Source organism: Cyanistes caeruleus, chromosome Z, assembly GCF_971803275.1.
Source record: "Cyanistes caeruleus chromosome Z, bCyaCae1.hap1.1, whole genome shotgun sequence".
NCBI lineage: Eukaryota > Metazoa > Chordata > Aves > Passeriformes > Paridae > Cyanistes > Cyanistes caeruleus.
The window spans coordinates 21,604,345-21,627,053 of NC_141732.1; the positions used below are offsets into that span (position 1 = coordinate 21,604,345).

Here is a 22,709-nt window from a genome sequence, read left to right on the forward strand (position 1 = left end):
GCTGGCCTCACTGGAAAACTGGTCTTTTCAGGGATTCCACTGTGAGACACAAAAATGGAGGGTGGGGCACAAGGCCTATTATCACCTGCACCAAGTATAAAGAGCTGAGACTTCAGTGCATATGATTAATAACCATGAATACTTTACACAAAGAGATGTCCGAATAAAATATTAACAGTCCTTTCACCATGTGGTTTCACTACACAGTATTTATGTTTTCCCTCAAAAGTCCCAACTATCCTAAGCCTAGAAGAGCTAAAAGGTCACTTTTCCTCTCTTGAAACAATGCTCTAAACTATTATTACATTTACTTCCATGACTTTGTGGATTCATCCCTCCAGCAACTACGGAGCAGTATAGTGAAGATTGATACTCTGATTTATGGCCCTGCCTGACCATACAGGTGACCAACAGGTGACCTTCTTCCTCTACATATGGGGAAGAACAGCCAGAGTTCCAGACAGGACCAAGCTGTGAACACTGATTTTTAATGGCTGAGAGTTTTAATTGACTGAGGCAAGCTAACCATTGTGCCAGTCCATACTGAACAGAGTGAACAATGATACAACAGGTTAACCTTTATATAACCTTTTATGTAACATTTATATATAGTTTGACTCTTCCAGGAAAAAGCAGTTTTAATTCACCAAATCCAGTAGTGTGATCTCCAGCTCTGTACACATTGCGCTTCACTTTCACTCTGCTCCACCCTGGACCGTCTTTGTGATCTTGGTAAAAATTACACAGATCTTCCTCAAAATTGCAGCCTGCATTGGCAGGATTGAAAGGAGTTCCTAAAAGAAAGATGCATATGTTCTATTAGGATGAGTACAGTGTGATAGCCACAGGTATTTGATGCAGAAGGATGTTAAAGCATACTTTGGTTCATCTTGCTTTTCTTTACAGAAGATAACCCCGTGCAAAGATGTATACACATATATAGTGCACAGACATGATTAACTCAAACTATCAAATTCCTATTTCAAGTTGGTCTTACATCCTTGTATTTTTTGCTGGAGCAAGGAGAAAACCTCCTTCACAGCCTCCCTAAAATACAAATTAGGTACAAATATTAAGACCAGATTATTCCTTCAGGACATAATTCACAAAGACACTCAGACCGTTTGTTTTCATCTGCTCCTTCATTCAAAAGACTATTGGGGCAAAATGAGTGTGCCTGTGTGCCTGTATGTGCACTGTAAATCAACATTTAGTATTTTTTTTTAAAGAGCACTTCTTAAAAATCCTCTTTATAGTTACGTGTAATATGTGCGTATATGCATGCTGTAAGTAGGTAAGCGAAATAGTTTTTAGTTCATGTACCACCTCATGGCTACTTTCCTCTGGAGCTCTTGCCTCACACAGTGTTAACACTGCAGTGAAGAAAGCTGAGCCATTTTATAGTAAAGCTGATTAAAAGCAGAGCTGAGATCCCCCCGGCCCTGCTGATGGCTCTCTGTCCACCTGCAGTATAGGATTCATGGGTCAGGACTTACTTTAGTCTGGAAAGAAGTGACCCTGCTCTGTGGGGCGTGCTAGTAAGTAAAACATCTCTACTTCTTCAAAGGCCTCGCCAGTCTCTCACAGAAGGTGCTTGGGGAAGGAGGGGCACAACCCAAAGCTATCATGCGAATTCTGGCTTTGCCAGGAGCCCAGACACAGGACATGGTGTACATCTCTCTACAGCAGCACACATGACCCTGCTGCATGGAAGCTAAGAGAACGGTTCAGCAGGGACAGGTACACAGGCAATCAGCTTCAGCAGAAGAAAAAATTTGGCTTTGGAATGATGCCTGAAGTCTTTTCAGCCTCAGATAGGCCAAATCTAAGCCCTGCCTATGTGTCTTATTCTTCCTGCAGCCATAGTCTCCCACCTCTGCTTTCCTAGTTAAACAAAAGGCAGGTGGAGCACTACCATGTGGCATTAAACCCATGTTCTGATTCATCCTTTGCTGAGCAAGTTTAGTACTCTGGTACCTTTTCCTCCATTGGGCTAACATCAAGACTTTTGTTGAACAAAACTTCCCGAAAAAAAAAAAGGTAAAAAACCCCTTAGTGCTGTTATATATACCGCCATGGCCGAATACAAGGAGAATGGAGAGCTCTTGCTTTTTAACTTCTCTACACAGAAGAATTGAAAATGAAAATAATTGATAAGTCTGAGGGATCAAACAGTATATTCTGTATTTCAACAAAGTATAAAGCAAATAATTTACTTTCATTTCTCAAACAAAAAAATCCTAGAATAACCACAAAACCAACCTTCAAAATCAAAGTTAGGCAGAACTCTAGATAAACCTGTCATATTCAGGACAGATTCTGAACCATTCAGATTAGATCTGAACTTCAATCATTGGGACAGAAAATGCTATAAGATTTATACCATTTCTCAACAGATATAAGTTGTCCAAAAATTAAAATGGAAAAACATATAAGCAGCTCCAACCCCTTGAAAATTGCAAACATAACTCAGGATTTTCGTTGCAAAGCAAAGCAAATACCGAAAAAGCATTGAGGATATGATGAAACAATGGATTTACTCAGCCAAGAAATGTGTATTATTAATGATTAATGTGTCTGGAATCTACCTCCTTCAGTGGTGATACTTCAGCAGTGGAGGCAAAGCTAGCCAATACTCTGAGACAAAAGGGGGAAAAAATAGTCTCTTTTTCGTTGATCACTTCAAAGAATTAGCCAAAAAATTCAAATTTATGTCCAAAGAAAGAGATGGCATAAGTGGGAAACCACTGATCTACTTTTGACTAGTGTTTAGTGCCACAGTAGAACTCCAGCTAGTTCAGAGGCTGCAGCCACAAATGGCAAAGTCCTTAGTCCCAAGTGCCTCTGCATCAGAGGTCACAGGGATTCAGGTGGTGTCTGTTGTTGTGAGAACCTAACAAATACCCAAAAGACATGCCACTGCCTGAGATGAGTAATACCTCCTGAAAGAGTGAAGACAGAGAGGCAAGGCTCATGTTTTGGCTCTGAAAAACACCTCAGGGCATGTGGCTGTGAAGAATGCCTATGCTGGCATTTAATGAAAAGCCCAGGCATTTTCTTCCTCATACCATCACTCCTGGGAAAATCCACTCTTTCTTTCTGCAACAGGGTTGCAAGTGGTAATTTCTCAAAACCCATAGTGATGCAAATACAGCATCCAGTCCAACACTCCAGCTGCAGGACCCTGCGGCAAGGTCTTCGGAAAAGAAGCATTAAGGATTGGTTTCAGAAAAAAAATGAATGGCACTAGTGTTATCTGCTGTTATGTCTTCTGAAGAAGGAGGAGCCCAATGGTGCTGGTCAGTTGAGAAGGTAGCACCAAAATTGCAAATATTCACTGGCAGTTCTGAGTGGCAAGGCAGAGGGGGAAAGCAAGGGAAGTAAATAGCAGTAAGAGCTCATCATACCTGTGTGATTGCTGCAGTAAACCGGAGAGAAAGAAATGTCATCAAGGGCAACATAACCTCCCTTGGCACTGTTGAAAGCAACTTCAAATATTACCTAGAAATTATAATAAGTTGTTATTCGTCTCCAAAATACTCAGCAATAATTTTGGTACACATTTTTGACATACGGAATTCTGACTGGATGTCCCAGACAGATTCCAGCACATCTCATACAGGGTTGCAAGTGTTAGGACCAATTAAATTAAATCACTTATTAGGGATATAAATCAGAGCCTGACCTTGGCACTAGATTGTTGCTCACTCAAGGTCAAGGAAACACCAAAGGGAACAGAGCTCTTCTTCTGCTTTAAGAAGCATCACTTTTAAAGATGTATTAAGGCTTCTGCCATCGTATCATACAAAACCACTGTTCACAATCATCAGTCTGTACTGACTAGAGCTCCAGTTTTATCTTGAATCTCTCTGGATAAAGAGCTAAAAACCCCCTGCATTCATTACTCTGCTATTAAAATGTTAAATGTTACAGTTTTCTGTAAACATCCTCAGACCCATGAAACTTGGCATTAGCTGTCAGGGAAGATTTCCTGTACAGAATTTATTTAAGAACCATAAAAGCTGTGATTTGTTTACCACAAAGATCAAACAATGCTTGTATTTAGTCATTCCCAGGGGGCTTAATTTCCTCAAGTAAGTGAGGACCATCTATAACTCTTGAGGAAGTGTCTTAAAATTTCTTTTAAGTATCAAAGCTCTGAGATACAGGAAAACTTTGAGAGCCAACCCCAGGACAAAGCAAGGAAATAAGGACAAATGCTTTCAGAGTGAGACTCTTTTCACTGAAAGCAATGCCTGTGATATTTTGATGAAGATGTAAGGCAAACTAGGAGAGCTAGTGAAAGAATCCTGATCAATCTCCTTTACCCTGATGAAACAAGGAGGAAGACCCTCCTGAAGCAACTGAAGAACTTATGTGTTAAGGTTTAATATTATTTCGATAAAATTATCTCTGAGATAATTACTGTGTTAGATTATATAAAAATTCCTTGAGCAGACTGAAGGCCAGTTTAGTCCAGCGTCTTTTTTCCAGCAGCACGCACCTACATAAAGAACTGAAGACAATGACAGGCTTTCAGAGCTTCTTCCCTTATGTTATATTCCTGATGGACTCTTTCTTTCCCATTAATTTATCTCATCAGTTTTTAAACTGATTTGAATAATGGCTATCCAAGGTACGTTGTGGAAGTGAGTTCTACAGTTGTTTCATGTATGAATAGACCCTCTGTTCATTTTATTTTAAAACTGTTACATGGTAAATGAGAACTTGGAATAGCAATGTAAATTCTGAGAAATAGGGAACAGTTAATCTTTTCTGTGTCCTTCATGACTCTTAAGAGCCTCTACCACATTCTACTTTCATCTTTTTTTATAAGGGCGGAAATTTTTACTTCATTAATGTAACTTCTCCATACTTTTAATTATCTCCATCTCCTTCCTGGACAATATTATTCAATCTTTTTTAAATCTTTTTTTAACTGAGAGAGCTGAAGTTGCATATCCTGCTGAACACAAGGTTTCCCTGTGCATTCACCCAGTGCTATAACATCCTGTGTTTCGCTATTTATTCCCGTATGGATAGTTTCCAACATTCTGGATGGATTTTTGAATGCAACCAGGAAATCAGAGGATATTTTCACAAACTCAACAACAATATTGCCAAGCTGCAAGTGATCATTAATTAATTTCCATCGATAGTGCTAAGACTGATTTTCCCCTTTTAGTCTGTATTTACTGAATCAGTAATTTACTTACCATTCTGTATTATGAAGCCTTATGAGAGCTGCCTTCCTTTCCTCTCAAGTCTGATGATTTAAATGGATGATCAATGACTTTATAGAGTAAAAGAGCTATATAACATCTCATGAAAATTAGCTTTACCCCTAATAATTTCTGGGAATCTACAGGTTTAAGGTGAATTTAAAAATAACTTATGTAGAATTGAAGCAAGTAGGATTTATTTGTAATCCATGTATTAAAAGTATATAGAGTATATGTAAAAAATCACATATGTATGTATAAAATATACAAGTAAGTATATATGTATGTATATGATACACATACACTGTTTATTTCAGTCTCCTAAGTTTGGGGTATTTTTTAGAAAACACTAGGGAATAAAATATTAAGTTTTTTTCTGATACTCTTGAAAGTCATTATAATAACCATCAAGAGCTGTCTTTCACATTTAAGGATGACTGTACTCTTAGGACCCAAGTCTGGACTTTCCTTCGTGAACTGCAGGATCTAAGGCGGAGAATAGACCTCAAATATTTTTTAATTTTTTTTTTTTCCTGCAGTATTTTTCTTATGCACTGTTTAATGATACTCAGCATCCTCAAAAATGGATCATAGAGTCACAGATATAGGGAACTGAGAGAACCTTGATATTATTCAGCAACTAAAAAACCTCCCATCAGTCAGACTCTACAACCTCCCTGATCAAGCACTACACCACCTGGCTTCAAAATCAAGTATGAGTGTGGAAAGTGATCCCTCCTTGACCTTCATGCAAAGAAGGAAGGAAATCAGAGATCATCACCATCTTTACAGCCATCTTTCAGACACTGGATGGTCCCTGCCACATTCCTGGCATAGCCTGAGTTGGCACTCATGTCTGAGGCAAGCTGGAATTCACAGCTGGACTGTGCAGGAAGGCTTGCTTTACCTCCATGGGATACGGCGCGTTGAAGTCAACTTCTGCCAGTGCCCAGCCTGCATTTAGTGCACTGTCTGTTTTCCAGATCTCTTCATAAAAGCCACTCATGTCTCTGAGGTAAACAGTAAAAACAATGCTGCTTTCCTGCTTAAGCTGATAATAAAAAGATAAGCAGCCAGATATTGGGGCCATGGTCTTTGGTGAGATTAGCTGGGCCACTTCCTGAAAATGTTTGACATAAACAGAGTCCACATACATATAGTGACCTAGAAGCAGGAAAAAAACTTGGTATAAGGACACTCATTGAAGAACAACATGCACAAGAAGTATCAGCAGATGAATAGGGACTAGATGTATTTATCTATGACCTGGCCAACAACGGTTGCTTCATAGAAAATTTTAATTATAAAAGGTAGAGTTTTTTTCTCTCTTTTCATTCTATGTTCAACCCAAAATTCTTTGGCTAAGATACCACTGGCAAAACAGTCAGTCTTGGGTCTTTCATTTCTTAAGTCTTTATTATTATTAAAAACAGTATCTTTATCTATATTTGAAACTTAACAAACTCTAAGCTTTGGGAGCCATTCATAAATGGAAAAATGTGCAACAACTGTGTAAACTCCCTGCCTCCCAACAGCTCAGTAGAGTATTTCGTCTCTCTCAAGTGCAACTTTTACTGAAGCAATCCAAGTAAATGAATAAGATTATAAGCCATGTGTTTTCTCATCTTTTACATAGCAGTTAACTTAATATATCAAATTATTGTCAAATAGCTTTTAGACCTTACATATCTGCTCAGTGTACCTAGGATTTGGTTTATAAATGTCTTATTTTTACTGCATGGACTGGAGTTTTTATGTAAAACCCTTAAAGAAGATTTTTGAGAGATGTTAATGAACAGAAAAACGCATTACATATGAGAAGAGTACCTTCCCTTCATGAATATGAACCAAAATGACCTGCAGGATTTTCCTAAGGGTACAGTTTCTAATACTTTGATTTTGGGAGTGCTACCCCAATTTAAACAGGACACATCCACGTTCACAAACATGCTGTGCATTGTAGTTTTTCTTCTTCTGCACTCCCAGAAACACAGCATCAAGCAGTATTTGATGAACAAAAAAATGGCTCTTCAGAAGTAGAAAGCCTGGAGATGACTGAAGTGCCAGACTGGTGGGGTACCTCAGCATGACCACTGCAAACTGTGCCATTCGGTTTGTGTGGGCACCACAGCATTAATTAGCACACAGCAGTCTCAGACCTTTAGATGTCACTTCTCACTTCACTCTGCTGAAAGGAGGGGAAAGGACTTGCTTGGCTGTGGGTCTCCTCCAGATTTCCCACTGCCAGGGACTGGTGACTTCAGCAATACCTGCCTGCAAAGTTCTCAGCTTCACTTTTGTTCTGCAGTTTTAGCACATCTCATAGCTTAGCTACAATCTCCCTGGATGATGCGCCTTCACAGCCCAATTCTTGCAAAAAGAAAGCTCTTCTGTGACTTTAGGCTTCTCAAGGTGTCCTCAGTAAGTGGTCAGCAGTGATGGCTTGGTGTGAAATAGAAATGCCGTGGCTACAAGAAAACACATCCCTCCCAGCTGGGAGCATTTCCTGTCACAGCATTTGTTTAATAGGCTCATCCACCATCTGCTATTGAAGTTGCGATGAGTTTAAACTTCCATCAGAATTTTACCAGCATTTCATTGCCAGGGGGTGATGCAGGGATGGAGTGACACTCTGTACTCAACTCACACAATTGTGAAAGAAATAGAATGGCACAGCGGCATGAGTTAAGGAAAGAGGACCAGCTCTGCTGTTCAGGAGATGTGATTCCTTGCACTGCCACAAGCACCATGCCATCCAAAACACACAGTGTGCAGCAGCAGCTGGATGTCCTGGCCATCACCTGCTGTGGTGCTTTGTGCAAAGCTGAAGTTATCCCACAACCCATTTCACAGCTGTGTGAAAAACACTTCCCTGACCAAGGTGTACAGGACAAGCATTTCATACAAGGCATGTGCAGAAATTGCAGTAATTCTTCCCAGCCTTATGCTTCTGAGGGGATGTACAAACAGCACACACTTACATTTGACTGAAAGAAACAAAACTTCTAAATTGTACAGTTTAACCCAAGATTCTCCAAGCATGTTTTGATACCTTAGTTTTCCTACTCAATTTTCTCAATAGCCACTGGAAATAAAACCCCTGCCAGATGTACAGAGCAGCAGTACAAGAATCTAAAATTTCCTGTGGCCCATACATTTAGAATACACAGAAAGTTGAATTTTCCTGCTCTCACATTGAAAATTTTGCCCTTACCTCTCAAGTACTTTTGAATCCTAGCAAAGAGTGTAACAACCTTATTATAAAGCTTACAGGCACTTCTGCTAAATTTTTTTCCCATAAATCATTCTTACCATCCCCACCCCAACCCCACAATGGAAAGAACTCACATAATAATAACTCGCAGTTTGAGAGTCATACATACATGAATCACAGATTTTTCCACCATATTTCTGCTCTACATTTGTTGCTTACCCAGTGCACTGTTAAGTGTGTGGTCTTTGGGCAGGATAGACTGAGAATTCTGAATGTTCCCTCCACCAACAAACCAGTTGACGTTAGGATTCCAGCGGTTCACATAGCCACAAAGATGATTTTCTTCAAAGTCACATTCTGCAATTGCAGACAACACCAGCTGAGTGCACACATTTTCATTACAGAAATGGGAAGAGCAAATTACTAAGCACTAGCTGCACTTCACATATGGCACAGCAGATAACGCCTGTAATTATAAAACTGGGAACAGCATTTAAGAGCTTATAATAAATAAAAGCAAACCTATCCAAAATTTTTGATAAATTTTTGATAAAATTTTCATTTTCATCCTCTTTGGACCAGTCTGTTTTTTCATCATTTTCCAGGATAGGACTGCTGTAATTTTGAACTAAATAAAGCAGATTTAAATATACCACCTCCTTACAGTAAATAGTGAAAGCAGAACTTTTACTTGTAAATCAGGGAAGGCAAGAAGCAAAGCAGGGTAAGTATTTCCTAACAGTAATGCAACTGCTTTGTCTCCTTCACAGAGCCAAAGAATTTTGACAACTTGGTTGGAGTCCACCAGAGCTCTCCAGAAATGTGAAGATCTCCCAGCCTCCTAGACACTGGAATTTTTGAACTCCATAAGCAGTTTTTAGCAAATGTAATGAGACAATGGCTGTAAGTATAAATATAAATATGAATATAAATATAAATATAAATATAAAAAATATAAATATAAATATAAATATAAATATAAATATAAATATAAATATAAATATAAATATAAATATAAATATAAATATAAATATAAATATAAATATAAATATAAATATAAATATAAATATAAATATAAATATAAATATCAGCAGAGCTTTTAGTCTGCAGCTTCAAGATGACACTGTAAGGAAGCCATGAGCAAGCAGAGAGCAGAAATAATCTTGCAGCTGTTACATCTAGTATTTGAAGCAGTGCAAAGTTTTTTTAAAATATAACAGTTGTTTCTGCTTGAACAAGAAATAGATTTGGAATTATATTGTTGTAATTTATATGTATATATATCACAGAAATAGGCGAAAAAACCCCACTTACTAATTTGTGCACTCTTAGCTTAAAAGTTATCTGTACAGAATATGGCTGTGTACTTTTCAACAAGGAAAAGGCCACTGTCTTTTTTTTAAACCCAGATCTTTCATAAAAAGTTTTAAAGCTGCCAATAAGGCATTCCTTTCTATGCAGAGAATATGAGGGTTAAGTGGAGAGTACTTACCAATACAATATCCAGAAGTTATTTTGATTTCAAAAACTGCTATACTGGTGGATTTATCTTGTCCCATTTCACCTTCCAGTACAAGCTGCACAATATAAGCCAAACTGTCAATTTTAGGATTTCATTAGTACCTTGCATATTTAAACAGGATTAACAGGAGAACAAATTAAATGTTTCTTGGGGAACCATGATCCTTACAGCCAGGTGCACTTTTGCTGAAAGAGCTTGGCAGAATGCATTACAGATAGAGCCAGTGCTCTTCAGCCAAAGAAGACATGCTGAAGGACAATGGGACAAGGCAAAAAATTCCCACACTTCATTTAAGAGTATGGAACTCCATATTCCTCAGCTGTGGTTTTGCAAGATGTTATTGTGAGTGATGCAACACGTTGTTTTCTGGGTAGAAACACTCTTCTGTCCTCCTTTCTGGACTCCTTTCAGGACCTGGGAGTTCCCGTATCTGCCACGTGGCACCAGCAGCTCCGCAGGGATACCAGGAGATGAAGCATCCTCACGGCAGGACTCAGCTGGCCGTGTGTCCCTGTGAGCTGCTCCACACGGCTGCTGGTCAGAGCACTGCCTCATGCCAGCTCTGCTGATGGCTGCTAGGACAGAGGGCTCAGCTGACTTGTGCTGCCAGCCTTAGGAATGAAAGCCAAGAACAGGGCGCAAAGTAGGTTTGCATATATTAAAAAAAGAAGTTTGTTCAGCCCAACATATGCACCAGAAAGCCTGTGGCATCTTCTAAAACTGAGCTTACCTTATACTTCTTTGTGCTGTTTGTTAAATCTAAGCTAGCTATCAGCCAGCTGTCTGATGGCTCCTTGGCTGACCACAGCAAACGATCAAAACTTTCTCCTTCCTGCCTCAGGTACAGGTTGAGCCTGGCAGGATAAGGTGAGGTGTCTGAAGTTGTTGCTATCTGATAGATCAGTCTGACACAGCTCCATTCCTCGGAGTACAGATCAGGGCTGGACAGCACTGCTTTCTCACCCTCGTAGGATGTGTCCACAGAAATGTAATGTCCTGGGGACAGACACACACCAGAATACTACATGTCAGAAGCTTTGTTTTTGCATCCCTGGAAAAAAATACTTATTTAGGAAAGAGTGGTAGCTGTGGGACTAGGTCAGGAAGTTGAGACCACCACTCATCTGCTAAGACACTTAACCTTCTGATATCCTACCATACTCACACAAATGTGAGTTCATGTGTCTCCCACCATTTTTAAACACAATATTTAAATACTGGAAATTTTGGGACAATATGTTTTATTTTATATATTATTTATATATATATATTTAGTGTAAAGCAAATTATTAAGTAGAACCCTTCAGAACCTTCAGTAACCACTGATAGCTGTAGATAGACAATTTGATTGACAAGACAATTTGTACACACTGAAATATTTTTCAGGAATATTCAAGTATTTTATAGATCAAAACTTTTATTTTCATGTAGGTTTAAAAATAAACCACATAAAATGAGACATTGGAGCTAAAAACTCCCAAAGCACTTCTGGTTCCAAAGAGTAAAACTAGAAATACAGTTCTAAGTAGTAAAATTAACATGTTCAAATCTGCTGATTCAAAACATTGTGAAATGTAAAGCATCATTTAAACATATGAGCAGGCCAAGATTATTTTAAAATTATTCTCTGGGGCAAGGTCTAAAACAGCCTTCCATATAAAAATGAAAACATGCAATGACAAGCCAGAAGTACATGAGAAGGCAAAAATGTACAAAAGAAACCACTTGTAGAAAAGTGAGGCAACAGTAAATAAATTATAGTGAGGCATAAGGATGGTCTTAGAGGCTCTACTAAGATGTCAAAACCAGGATCAGAAAAGCAAAATGGACTACAGGAGTCACAGAAACCTGCAATGCAGTGCCAGAAAAAAAGTGATAAAAAAATGAAAACTTAAAAATAAACTTTAAAAATCACAAAACAAAAACACACCACAAAACAAAACAGTAAGACAAACTAGGACACCCATGTCTGAAATGTTATCCCATAGACTACCAGGAATATAATCCTTCTAACCTAGTGTCAATATATGTTAGACAAATCCCATTTCTGATACTAATTCTCATTGCCTAAGTTGCAAGCATGAGTTAAAAGTGCTGTCAGAGCCTGTGTCAAATTAGCCCTTTACCCAGCAGCACATCATACTTTCCACAGCATACACTTCTTCTTTAATCTCATCTCACTTGACCACAGAGCTTGTCAGTTTCCATGCATACGTAGATACTTGGATAGCTCAGAAATGTCAGTAGTCCCACTGATGTTAAATAAATTGCTTGCCTTTGAGGCACACAAATCCCCTCCCAAATCCTGCCTGAACCCTCTCACTCTACCAAGACACCCTGGGGTTGCTTCCCAGAAGCTCCCTTGTTGCCTTTTCAGAAGTATTCTCTCCAGTGGAAAAAAATCATCTGCATGGAGGGTCACCACACCCTCAAGGCAAAGCACAGGTAAAGATCTGCTTTATGAGGTTCCCAAAGTCCTCTTCCATAGACCCCCAGGAAGATGCCATGAGCAGACAGTCACTCTGACAACACCTGATTCTTTGGGAACTGCATGTTACAGCATTCCCCTGCATCTGCTCCCTTTCTCACCTGCAGACACAGTGCCCAGCAACCCGTTTGTACTGCACATTTTGTTCAACTGATGTGGGATAAATGATTGCTAGGAGATAGCTGCAGCCCTAAGCAGTGTAAGGGGCTGTGCAAATTCAGAAAAGCTGCATTCTCTTTCCCTTTTTAGGGAATGGAATTTTTTTTTGCTTCTTATCATAATTTCTCTTTGTATTTGCTGTCTGGTTTTAGTCTACTGGGGAAAGACAAAATCACTGGTTAAGTACAAGGAACTTGTTAATGCAGCAGTATTTGAAAGAAAAATAAACACAGGAATAAATATTTTAAAATAGGCACCTAATGTGCATGCCAAATACTTAATCTGCCACTAAATATCATGGGAGTCCACAGTATCCATTTTCATGCGTTTATCCAGTTAGCTCACGCAAGTCAGCACAGACAGCATTTGTTTGCTGGAATATGCCTGCCCAAGGTGCACGTGTTTCTTCACAGGAAGATAGAGGGAAATCATCAAGACTCCATCAGAAGTCAAATGCTTCTTGAACATTTGGTTTTAATTGATGTAATTGATAATATCCTATTCAGATGAAGAATCTATGTTCTTAGGCTACCCTGAATTTGGATCATCTTACTTACAAAGAAACCTACAATTCAGAATCCATGCCTGGCAATTTCAGTTTAGAAGTCAGCCCTGTTTTTGTCTGTACTTCAAGAGAAACCCCACAGAAAACAGATCCTTCTTATAATAGCAATCTTTTTTTTTGGGGGGGGGGAATAAATTAGCATTGACATAGGAAAATACATTCACATGAAAGCCTTAAATTACCAGCTATGAGGCTTAAATGGCTGCCAGGTTTTAAAACTTAAGTATATGAAGACTAAGGTTTCTTCTATGAAAATAGTGGTTTAAAAGAAAAACTCTTATAATTTCCAATCTGGATGATGATGTCAGTGTAAATTTGACTATGCTGTCTGTGTTGTGCACTTGCTCCCACTTGGTTTGATTCACCACAGGTACAAGAGCAAAAATCATGAACTCCTTTCTTAACTGGGGGTGGAGGTTGGTTGCTTTTTCTAAAAAGATTAATTTTACATATTCATTAACTCCCCAGAAACAGAGCGTTCTCACTCCCAACCTAATAATTTTAGGTTCCTTTGAAAATTGAAATGTGTAATTGGCTCCACTAAAATCAATGTGAGCACTCATAGAGAGCTTTATGTGTAAGTTTAAATGCTTTGCTAATCAGGATCAGGGAGTGTGGCACTTGGCAGTACCAAGCACAGAAAATGCCAACGCTGAATTTCTTCCAAATGAATGCTGCCATTCACTAAATGGCCTTTACCCTAAACTGTACTTGAGTACCAGCAATGACAGGCCATTGATGCAGAAAGGAAGGTCTCACAATGCAGACCTCAGAGACAGACAGAGAGCAATTGTGAAAGCAAAGCAAGGAGAAGGGGGAGCTGCTTGGAGTAAAGAAGCAGACAACTTTCTACGCTTGTTTGTGGCAGTAATAGAAGGTTATTTTCTAGTCTGTGGAGAATTTTATGAAGCCTCTCAAAAATGTAACATGCAGCTTCATTTTGCAGCATGCCACAATCCTCCTGAAAAAGCCCATGACATTTAATTTACAGCAATCATCCAGGAGGTACCAAGAGAGGGCTACTCTTCAAAATCACAGGAAGGCACATGAGAGTAGTCACAAAACTCTAGGAAAAGCCTGATGACACAGAAACACAAGCATGCAATTTCCAGCAATTACTTGATCAGGAGGTAGATGCAGCCCTAAGCAGTGTAAGAGGCTGTGCAAATACAGGAAAGCTGAACTTTCATTTTCTGACTGACATGACTTCTTGAGTATCACAGAAAGTGGCCTGGCAACAATATAGTCAATTCCTTCAGGACTCTGGGATTCATCTCATCAGGTCCCATAGACTTATGTATGCTCAGGTTCCTCAGGTGGTCACAAACCTGATTGTCTCTGAGGGCCTTGGCTCCCCCAGCCACATTTTACAGTCCATTCACTCTAGAGGCGTGGGGAAGAGAGGCTGCCAGTGAGGGTTGAGGAAAAAATTTTTGAGCACCTCAGCCTTCTCCCCATCCTAGTTTCCAGTCTGCCAGCCTTGCTTATCGAGGGAGCAAATGCTTTCTTTGACCGGCCTTTTCTGGCTGACACACCTGTAGAAGCTCTTAGTTTTGTTCTTTGTGACCTTTGTGAAGTTGAGCTCCAGCTTTGCCTTTGCCTTCCTCACCCCATTCCTACACAACTGCGCTGTCACCCGATAATCTTCCCTGGATACTTGCCCTTGCTTTCACTGGCTGTGGATTTCTTTCTTGCCCTTTAGTTTGACCAGCAGGTCCTGACTAACCCATGCCTGACTTTTGCCTTCCTTGTCTGAACTTCTCCACCTTTTGCTAGTTCTTGTGCTCTACAAAAAGCATCCTTAAAGATCCACCAAACTTCTTTTGTTCCCTTGTCCCACACAGCAGTTTCCCAGGAGGTCCTATTGACTACATCTTTGATGACCTGGAATTTTGCTTTCCTAAAATTCATGATTCTGACTTTTCTCTTTGCCTCAGGACTGCAAACTTCACCAGTGCATGATCATTGCAGCCCAGGCTGCCTCCAATCTTGATGGCCCAAATTAACCTGTGTTGGTCCTGTATCACGTCCCCTCTGGTAGGGCTGTCTATAACCTGGCTTCAGAATTTATCCTCCAAGCACTACTAGAGTCTCCTGGACTGCCCACACCGTGTCACTTGTGTGGTGTTGAAGGCCCATGTCTGGACAAGAGCCTGTAAGCACAATGCTCCCTGCATCTGGAGCAAGAAGGCTTTGTCAGCAGGCTCCCCTTGGCTGGGCAGCCATGAAGTCCTCTTTCTTGTCTCAGTCTCTGGATCTTACCCACAGGCTTTCAGCTCAGTCCACCTCCCAATACAGAGCGCAGCCCCTCCACCCTTACTTTTCCTGAACAGCCTGTAGCCATCCATAGGTGCAATCCAGTCATGGGATTTGTCCCACCAAGTTTCAGTAGTGGCAACGAGGTTATAACCTCACAGCAGCACAGCAGCTTCCTCCTCCTCCTCCTGTTTGTTGCCCACACAGTGTGTACTGGTGCAAAGGCACTTCAGCTGAGATGTCAACTCATGTTGCCTTCTTGGAGAAACACCCTCTAATTTCACTGAGATATTTCATTGGTGTTTCTTGGCTTCTGTTACCTCAGGAGTCCCTGGCTTGTCTCCAAAAGACATCAGATGTGCTCCAGTGTGGCCATCACATGTCAGGTCCTCTGGCTGAGGGCCCTCACCTGCACCCTGTCCCTTTAACTTTGGTATGTCATCCCACAGCTTGTCAAGGGCAAGCCTGGCATTGTCCCCTTCCCTGACATACCTAGTTTAAAGCTCTATCAATGAGACCTGCTAGCTCCTAAGCAAAGACAAGCTTCTGAAGACATGATAAAAGCCAGGGATTGCTAACAACCTTTGACTGCTAACAGCCAGCAGATGCCTGGTGAAGGCAAACACCTAGAGCTGGGACAAGAGATGGGAGAAAGGAGACTCAGATATGTTTCCCACACCACTCTCCCACTGCTCAGGCTAGTGAATCATACACTTTTTACTCAGATTTCAATGATGATGTTTTACCTACCATGTAACTTGACTGTATTCTGCTTGATAGCTGACTCAAACTTTACAGGGCCAAGCATGCGCTCATTTTACATTCCTCCATGTCCAAGCAAAACATTGAGCCCAGGGGGAATTAGGACACTGTGCTTCAAGCCTATCCCTCCTCAATGCAACTATGCTCTGCAGCAGCAAGACTGGAAAGATGAGATTTTAAAAATCCTCCTGTATCAATGTCTGTCATCTTGCTGCTCTAATAAGCACTTCTGTACAGAGCTCCTCTGAGTTATGGTTGGTGATGCATTAACTCCATGAGTCATTCACCCCAGTTTTCCAAATATATATATATATATATATATAAAGGTGGGCATCAGTAGATCACTCAGCAGTGGTTATATCAATGGCTAAGGAAAAAGGGCTGCTGAGATCAGAAATAGTGCCTTTTCCAAAAAAGAGCACAGAAACTATACTGATTGCTTTCTCTGTAAATAGCACAAACAAGACAAAAAGCCAGATGCTGGCTAATAAACTAAAACAAACGGCATTGAGAAAACTGGAAAAAAAACCCCTCCAAACAACCATGGAGATAAATAAAATTACCAGTTAGCTTTTCAATTATATATTTGCTCTGTAAAAATTTGGAAGGGTAACCACAGATTTGTTCTGGCTCTTTGTGGAGTTTATGTCTGACACAGCTGTTCACTTAGTTCAGCCACAGTACAGCTTTACAAGAAAAACTGAATGTAAGCAGCAAGCTCCAAGAGAAACAATAATAAGGAAATATGAAGCAGGAAAAGTTTGAGAATTTACATTTGATTAGATACTCATTTATACAAAAAAACAAAAAAACAAAACTGAAAGAAATGCCTAACACTTGCGAGTCCTGTTTTGATTTTCTCTGTATTTCCCATACAGGAACAGGAAAGAATGTTATCAGGGTTTCTTAGGACAAAAGTTAATCTATTGATGCCCTCTATGGAATCTCAGAATCCTGATTTTGGGTCTTGGCTTTAGTTTTGGGATTTCTTCTTATATTTTATTAGGAAAATAAAAAATAAAGAGAGAAAAAACTGGTAGAAAAGCAGCACATTTCTGAGACCTGTGAAGAAGGTGGCCAGAAAAAGTTAGTTGAAAATATTAACAACCAGAGGGACAAAATTTTGCAAATGAAACTTGCACATGGAGGCCCCAAGCCCTCTTCCTCAGCTGGATCCTGCAGGTGAGAAAACGCAGCAACAGTGTGGTGGATAACCCAAAATTTTATTTATTTTAAATTTATTTTATTCCACATCTATCTGTGCCTAAAATTGTTACAGTGTCTCTAAGAACCGGGAATGCGGAAGGAAACACGGGAGTTTTAAAGCCAGGGTCACACAAGCAGAGTCCTCTTGCATCCAAGCTCTGTCTCAAGCCAGCGGCTCCCCACCGTTCGTAGTTTGGTTTTTTTGGTTTTTTTGGGGTTTTTTTGTGTTTCTTTCTTGCCTTCAGAGGAGGTTGTTTCGGCAGGTTTGTGGACAAAAAGCATCAGCAGCCCGAGAAGCTGCACTTCAGCATCAAGACCTGTTTCTGAGTGAATTTTGCAGTGTGTATTTTGCTGGAGCCGCAGCGGCTGGAGGATGCTGTTCCAGAGCTTGGGGAGATGGTTCCTTACCCCCGGTGAAGAGCTGCTCGGGAACTGCAGCACCAGCACCCCATGAACTGACATCTTGGGGCTGGAGTGCTGCACCAGCAATCCCGCTGCCAGAGCTGCTCTGGAAGCTCCTGCCTCCCCGGTTCTTTGATCCAGGGAGAAGGCTGCACCGGTGGGGTCTGTCTGCCGTGTTCCTTTTGTCTCCCAGACAATGCAGTCGCCTGAGGAGGGCACAGTCTTTGGGGGTCACCCCCTCATTTTGAGTTTCCCCTTGCTCTCCAGGAGTCAGTGACATCTCAGCACCTTTTTAACTAGACTATTAGTGTTAATTTTTGCCTGTTGCTCTTGTTAGTAAACTCTTATTTTCTTCAGGTATATCTCCTCGTATTTGTTTCTCCTCATTGGTGGAAAGGGATTGATTAAAACGATACGGGTAGTTAACTCATTTCAGAGTGTCTGCAAGAAGACAAACAGTGATCCCCTTTTGCCAGAGCTGGTGTTTAATCCCTTCCCCTTGGCCCTTAGGAGATTTGCAGCAGCAGTTTCTCCCCTGGACAGACGGATGCACTCACAACATATGCAGGGCTGAGTGGAAAAGCCTGGCCCACATTAATGAACATTTTAAGACTCAGTCCCAAAACATTTAGGGTGGTGCCATGATTAAAGCTACTTGATGCTGCAGGGTATAACTGGTGTTTTCTTTCCCATATAGCCACACATTATTTTATTTCTGGTAAGCTGTTAGATTCACATCAGACTACCTACATGGTATGCCCTGGGACTAATCAGTGTTGTCATCACTGGAAAAACATTCTGTTCTTTAAGCCTCCTTGTCTCCTCCATAGTTTCTTAAAAGTAGCTCTGTGAAAATAGCTGAGGAGAAGCAGGAGGTGGGTTTTTTGTGTTCGTTGTCTGCAGTGACTGACATGCATTGCTATTGTCAAGGTTTTTCTTTCTCTTCTGTGTCTACAGCAAGGGGCAGCAGCGGTTTCAAGCCTAAAGCTGTCACTTCTTTGCAGAAAAAGCCTGTGGTCCCACCCAGCCGCTGCTGGCTGCTCTTCCAGGCAGGGAGGGAACCTGAACTCCCCACCAGATCTGCCCCTCTGCTAGCCATCTTCTTCAGGGAGCCAACAGGGCATCCAACTCTCACAAAGCTAAGTAGTATTTATTAAAAACAAACGAATTTTTTAGAAAAGCACCTCCTGGTGTGATGAACACACAGGCAGTTCACCCAGGTAGCCACCCACCTTCCTCTGGCCAAATGGACAAACCTGACAACAGGAGTTCCTCCAGCAGCTTTCCCTCCAGCTCAACTTACTCTACAAACTGAGTCTCCCTACAGGGACTGAAATTAATGATTTAATCTTTTTCTTGCCACATTCATCAGACCAGGCCAGAGAACTCCTGTTTGCCAGCCCTGGGCCATAAATTTTCGCAGGCTCTTTTCCCAAAGGACAGCTTTATGAATTAACTATCAGCTCCATCTCCTGCCCTGGCCTTTGCTCCCCCAGGAAGTTCAGAAATACAGCTGTTAGCAAGCCTGTCAAAACTATTACAATTAGTGCTGAAACACTCTGTGACTGTGGCATCGGCTTGCAGCCACTGCCACCCTGGAAAAGTCTTCCAGCCTCCATCCATCAGCTTGCCTGTGAAGGTCTGGCAAGGGTCCAGCCTGAGCTGATGTTTTCTGCTTCTGATTAAGAGGAGTTGCTTGAATGCACTGGGGATGCTTCCTCTCCTTGTTCTCCTTCAAGTCCCAAGGTCCTTACATCATGCACCAGATCTCCTGTCTATTCCGAGCCACAAGCATGTGGGATTTTTCCTTTCACAATGACCTCAACAATTTTCATGCACTTTCAGATTTTGTTTCTGTTGCTCCAAACAGTCCATCAGTCTCAGTAATCTGCTGTTCACACCACTCAGTTCTCATTTTCACGCTACTCATTACATAATTTCGACAGCTTTTCATCTGCTAACACAAAGGCTGACAAGTTTTTATTGGTCATCTCTGAATTTCCTTTAAACAGCTCTTTCCAAAAGACAGTTCCATGACTTCTATTAGCTGGTATATGTCAACAGAACACAGGTAATACTTGGACACACAAAATTCTCTGCCATGAATCTCTGGATGGGAAATAATTGAAAAAAATGTTTTCTTTATTCTTTGGCATCCTAAATGAGTTTCCATTGCTCTCAGTGCACAGGGAATGTTAAAGATAAAAAGCAGATACAGTAAAATGTACTGTAGAATCACCACACATGTGTGTGTTCACATTTTGCATCTCTTTCATTACTAACTCTATTTCTTTGCTAAATCATGTTTCCATCAGGATCAAGCACACAGGGGAATGCACTGTGACATCTCTTCCAGCACAGCTGCTTGCCCTGGTGGACTGCATCCTTCCTTCAGCAGAAAAATATGAAATTTCACTCCTTTGCATTATGTTGTTTATTGACTTTGCTCATCACTCCTTTTATTTGCTTACACAGGTGCACATGGTGTGATGTGGTGGAGTATGCAGGTAATACATTATGAGGTCTGCTCTGTATTATGTGGACATAACGTGCTCTGTGATATGAGCATAGTAGAGCAGCATTCTTATCATGACAATATGATAAGAAAAAAAACTACCAAATCTGCAATCCACATGAAACTGTAGGTCAGCACCCCACAGGGAGCCAACATAAGGAATTTGGTGAGCCAGACCATGAAACAAAGGACATCTTGTGTTTTAAAAGGGGGCATTTATGGGGCTACACTTCTCCTTGGATCAGAGTGTCAAGAACAGCCATGGGGAGTAAGAGTTTAAGAAAGAGAAGAGATGCTCCAACCCAACCAGCCCTGTTTTGGTTCCTTTATGTCTGGATTTACATCATCTGGAAGATCAGGCTTTTATGTCAAAAGTAAAGATTTCTTGGTTGAGTAATGTCCTTGTGCTCCAAAGGGGTTAAACTAAAAGCCTGTGGAGTTCACCATCTAAGCCAAGCTCTGAAGCAATCCTAGACTTAATCAGGGAAGCAGAAAAGACTCTGGTCACAGGAAGCAGTGGCCCTGGGAGGGAGAGGGCAAGTGAGCTTTAGAGCTGGCATGAGCAGGGAAAGAAGTCTGCTCATCACGACTTGGCTTTGGTGCATGACCGAGTAGGGTCACAGCATGCACGGGAGGTCCTGGACCAGGTTTTCGCTTGGGAAAATAAAAAACCCTCAACTGGTGGCCTTCTGGAGTACATCTGCAAACCATGTGGATGCACTAAATGCAAGATTATAAAATCTAAACTTTTCTACTGCCTGGATCTGCTCTCTCGGCATCTGCCAAATCACTTGGCCTACTGCACTACCCTGGAAAACAGCTCATCTGCCTGAATACTTCTCTGTCTCTCTGAGCTACATCAGATCAACTAAAATGTAAACTCTGTCAACAACCCTTATCACTCTAAAGGAAACTACAGATCTGCTTGGGTTGTAGAAATTATGTTTATTCTGATGTTCAGCTGGGCCCCAGGTCCCACACAGATGGAAAAAAACCTTAAAATCTGTATTTGGTTTCACTTGCATCAGAAGTTGAACTCCTATGTGTTAAGTTTCTTGCTTTACATAAGCGTAGTGGTTTCATATTCTTTTTTTTATACCAGAATCATTGGGATAACTGGCAGTCTAATGGTAGGCTGATCAATGATCTCACATCCGAAAATGCAAACATAACTGCAGACAGGTGAGGCACATATTTATATATATGAGCTGAAAGAGCTGGCTATAGAAAGAGCTTACAGGTGAGCTCATCAGATCCTGATGAGTGCTGGCAGTAACTGGTCACAGGTCACCTGAGGGAACTGGCCTCACCACACCATCAGTTTCCAAAAACTGCTGGAGATCACTCTTGTAAAGAGTTTATCACTGGCTGCTGTTGAGCAGCCCCTTAGCTCCTGCTCTAGTCACTCAATGGCCACTCTTGAGTAACTGACCCTAAGCAAGAAAGCAGCTGCAGTGACTCATCTTCTGCCCCACCAAGCTTCATCCCAGGCAAGGTGCATGCAGTGGTGAAGACTGAACATGCACAGTCATGAAACCTTCAGTCAAGGAGCACATCTATTGGTGTTGAACATCACAGCCATGTTAGCCCATGACTAATATTTCCCGGAGTTCTACACAATTGCATCCATCAATTAGCCATTTCAAGGACTGGCTTCAGTTTGCTAGGGATGATTCTAGGCTTGCAGTCCTGTACATCATCCCTGCTTGGGAGGGGCTGGTAGCAACTGAGGGTGGTTGTAAGGTGTACAGGCAGACTGAGCCAAAATCCACAAAACTGGAGAAGGGTTTATGAAAACAGACCCAAGATATATAACTGTAATCTCCACAACATCTCTTATACACACAGTGGTGAATTTACTGATGGTCTCAATATCCATAAAGTTCACAAGTATTTTACAGGATGCTCTGGACCTCTGTGGGGAGGGGCTGATGCCTTAAGATTCACTCCCCTGAGTAGTTGCAGTCCCTGGAAGGAGATTCAGTCATGGAGCTTCTGCTCCAAGCAGAATTAGTGAGGATCACCTAGTATCAAAAGCAAAAGACAACTCCTTGCTTATACTCTGATATATATATGGAACAAAGACACAGCCAATGGTATGCCAGTCAATGGTATGAATGTTTAGTCATTCAGGACATTTAGGAAGCAGAATTTGGCTTTCTACAGCATATCTAACTGCTGACTGTAAGCAACTGAATTTTCATATATTTATTTTAATTAAAATAGCTAATCAAATCCTTCCTTGTCCAACTCAGCAAACCACCTAACACATCTGAATTCACCTCAGGCCATGGGATGTCACCAGGCACAGGGCTCTGCCATCTGTCTGTCCCAGTCCAGTCTTCACACGTCTGTCACACTGTCATGGCTGCTCTGCTTCCCTGTACTAGGCAACAGT

The 22,709-nt window shown here is 41.1% G+C and overlaps 1 protein-coding gene across 3 annotated transcripts in view; it reads right to left on the reverse strand.

Annotated features, from left to right (window-relative positions):
* Nucleotides 1-22,709, reverse strand: part of MAMDC2 (MAM domain containing 2) — a 58,159-nt gene that overhangs the window by 17,073 nt on the left and 18,377 nt on the right. For all 3 annotated transcript variants that reach the window (XR_015280696.1, XM_086868436.1, XM_086868438.1), the window contains exons 3-8: nt 10,689-10,954; nt 9,929-10,013; nt 8,656-8,793; nt 6,130-6,386; nt 3,408-3,501; nt 648-794 (exon numbers count right to left, since the gene is read on the reverse strand). Coding sequence is in view for 2 of the 3 variants with exons in the window: in XM_086868436.1 (XP_086724562.1) it covers nt 648-794; nt 3,408-3,501; nt 6,130-6,386; nt 8,656-8,793; nt 9,929-10,013; nt 10,689-10,954 (987 nt within the window). In the remaining variant the exon portion in view is untranslated. The remainder of the gene's footprint in view (nt 1-647; nt 795-3,407; nt 3,502-6,129; nt 6,387-8,655; nt 8,794-9,928; nt 10,014-10,688; nt 10,955-22,709) is intronic.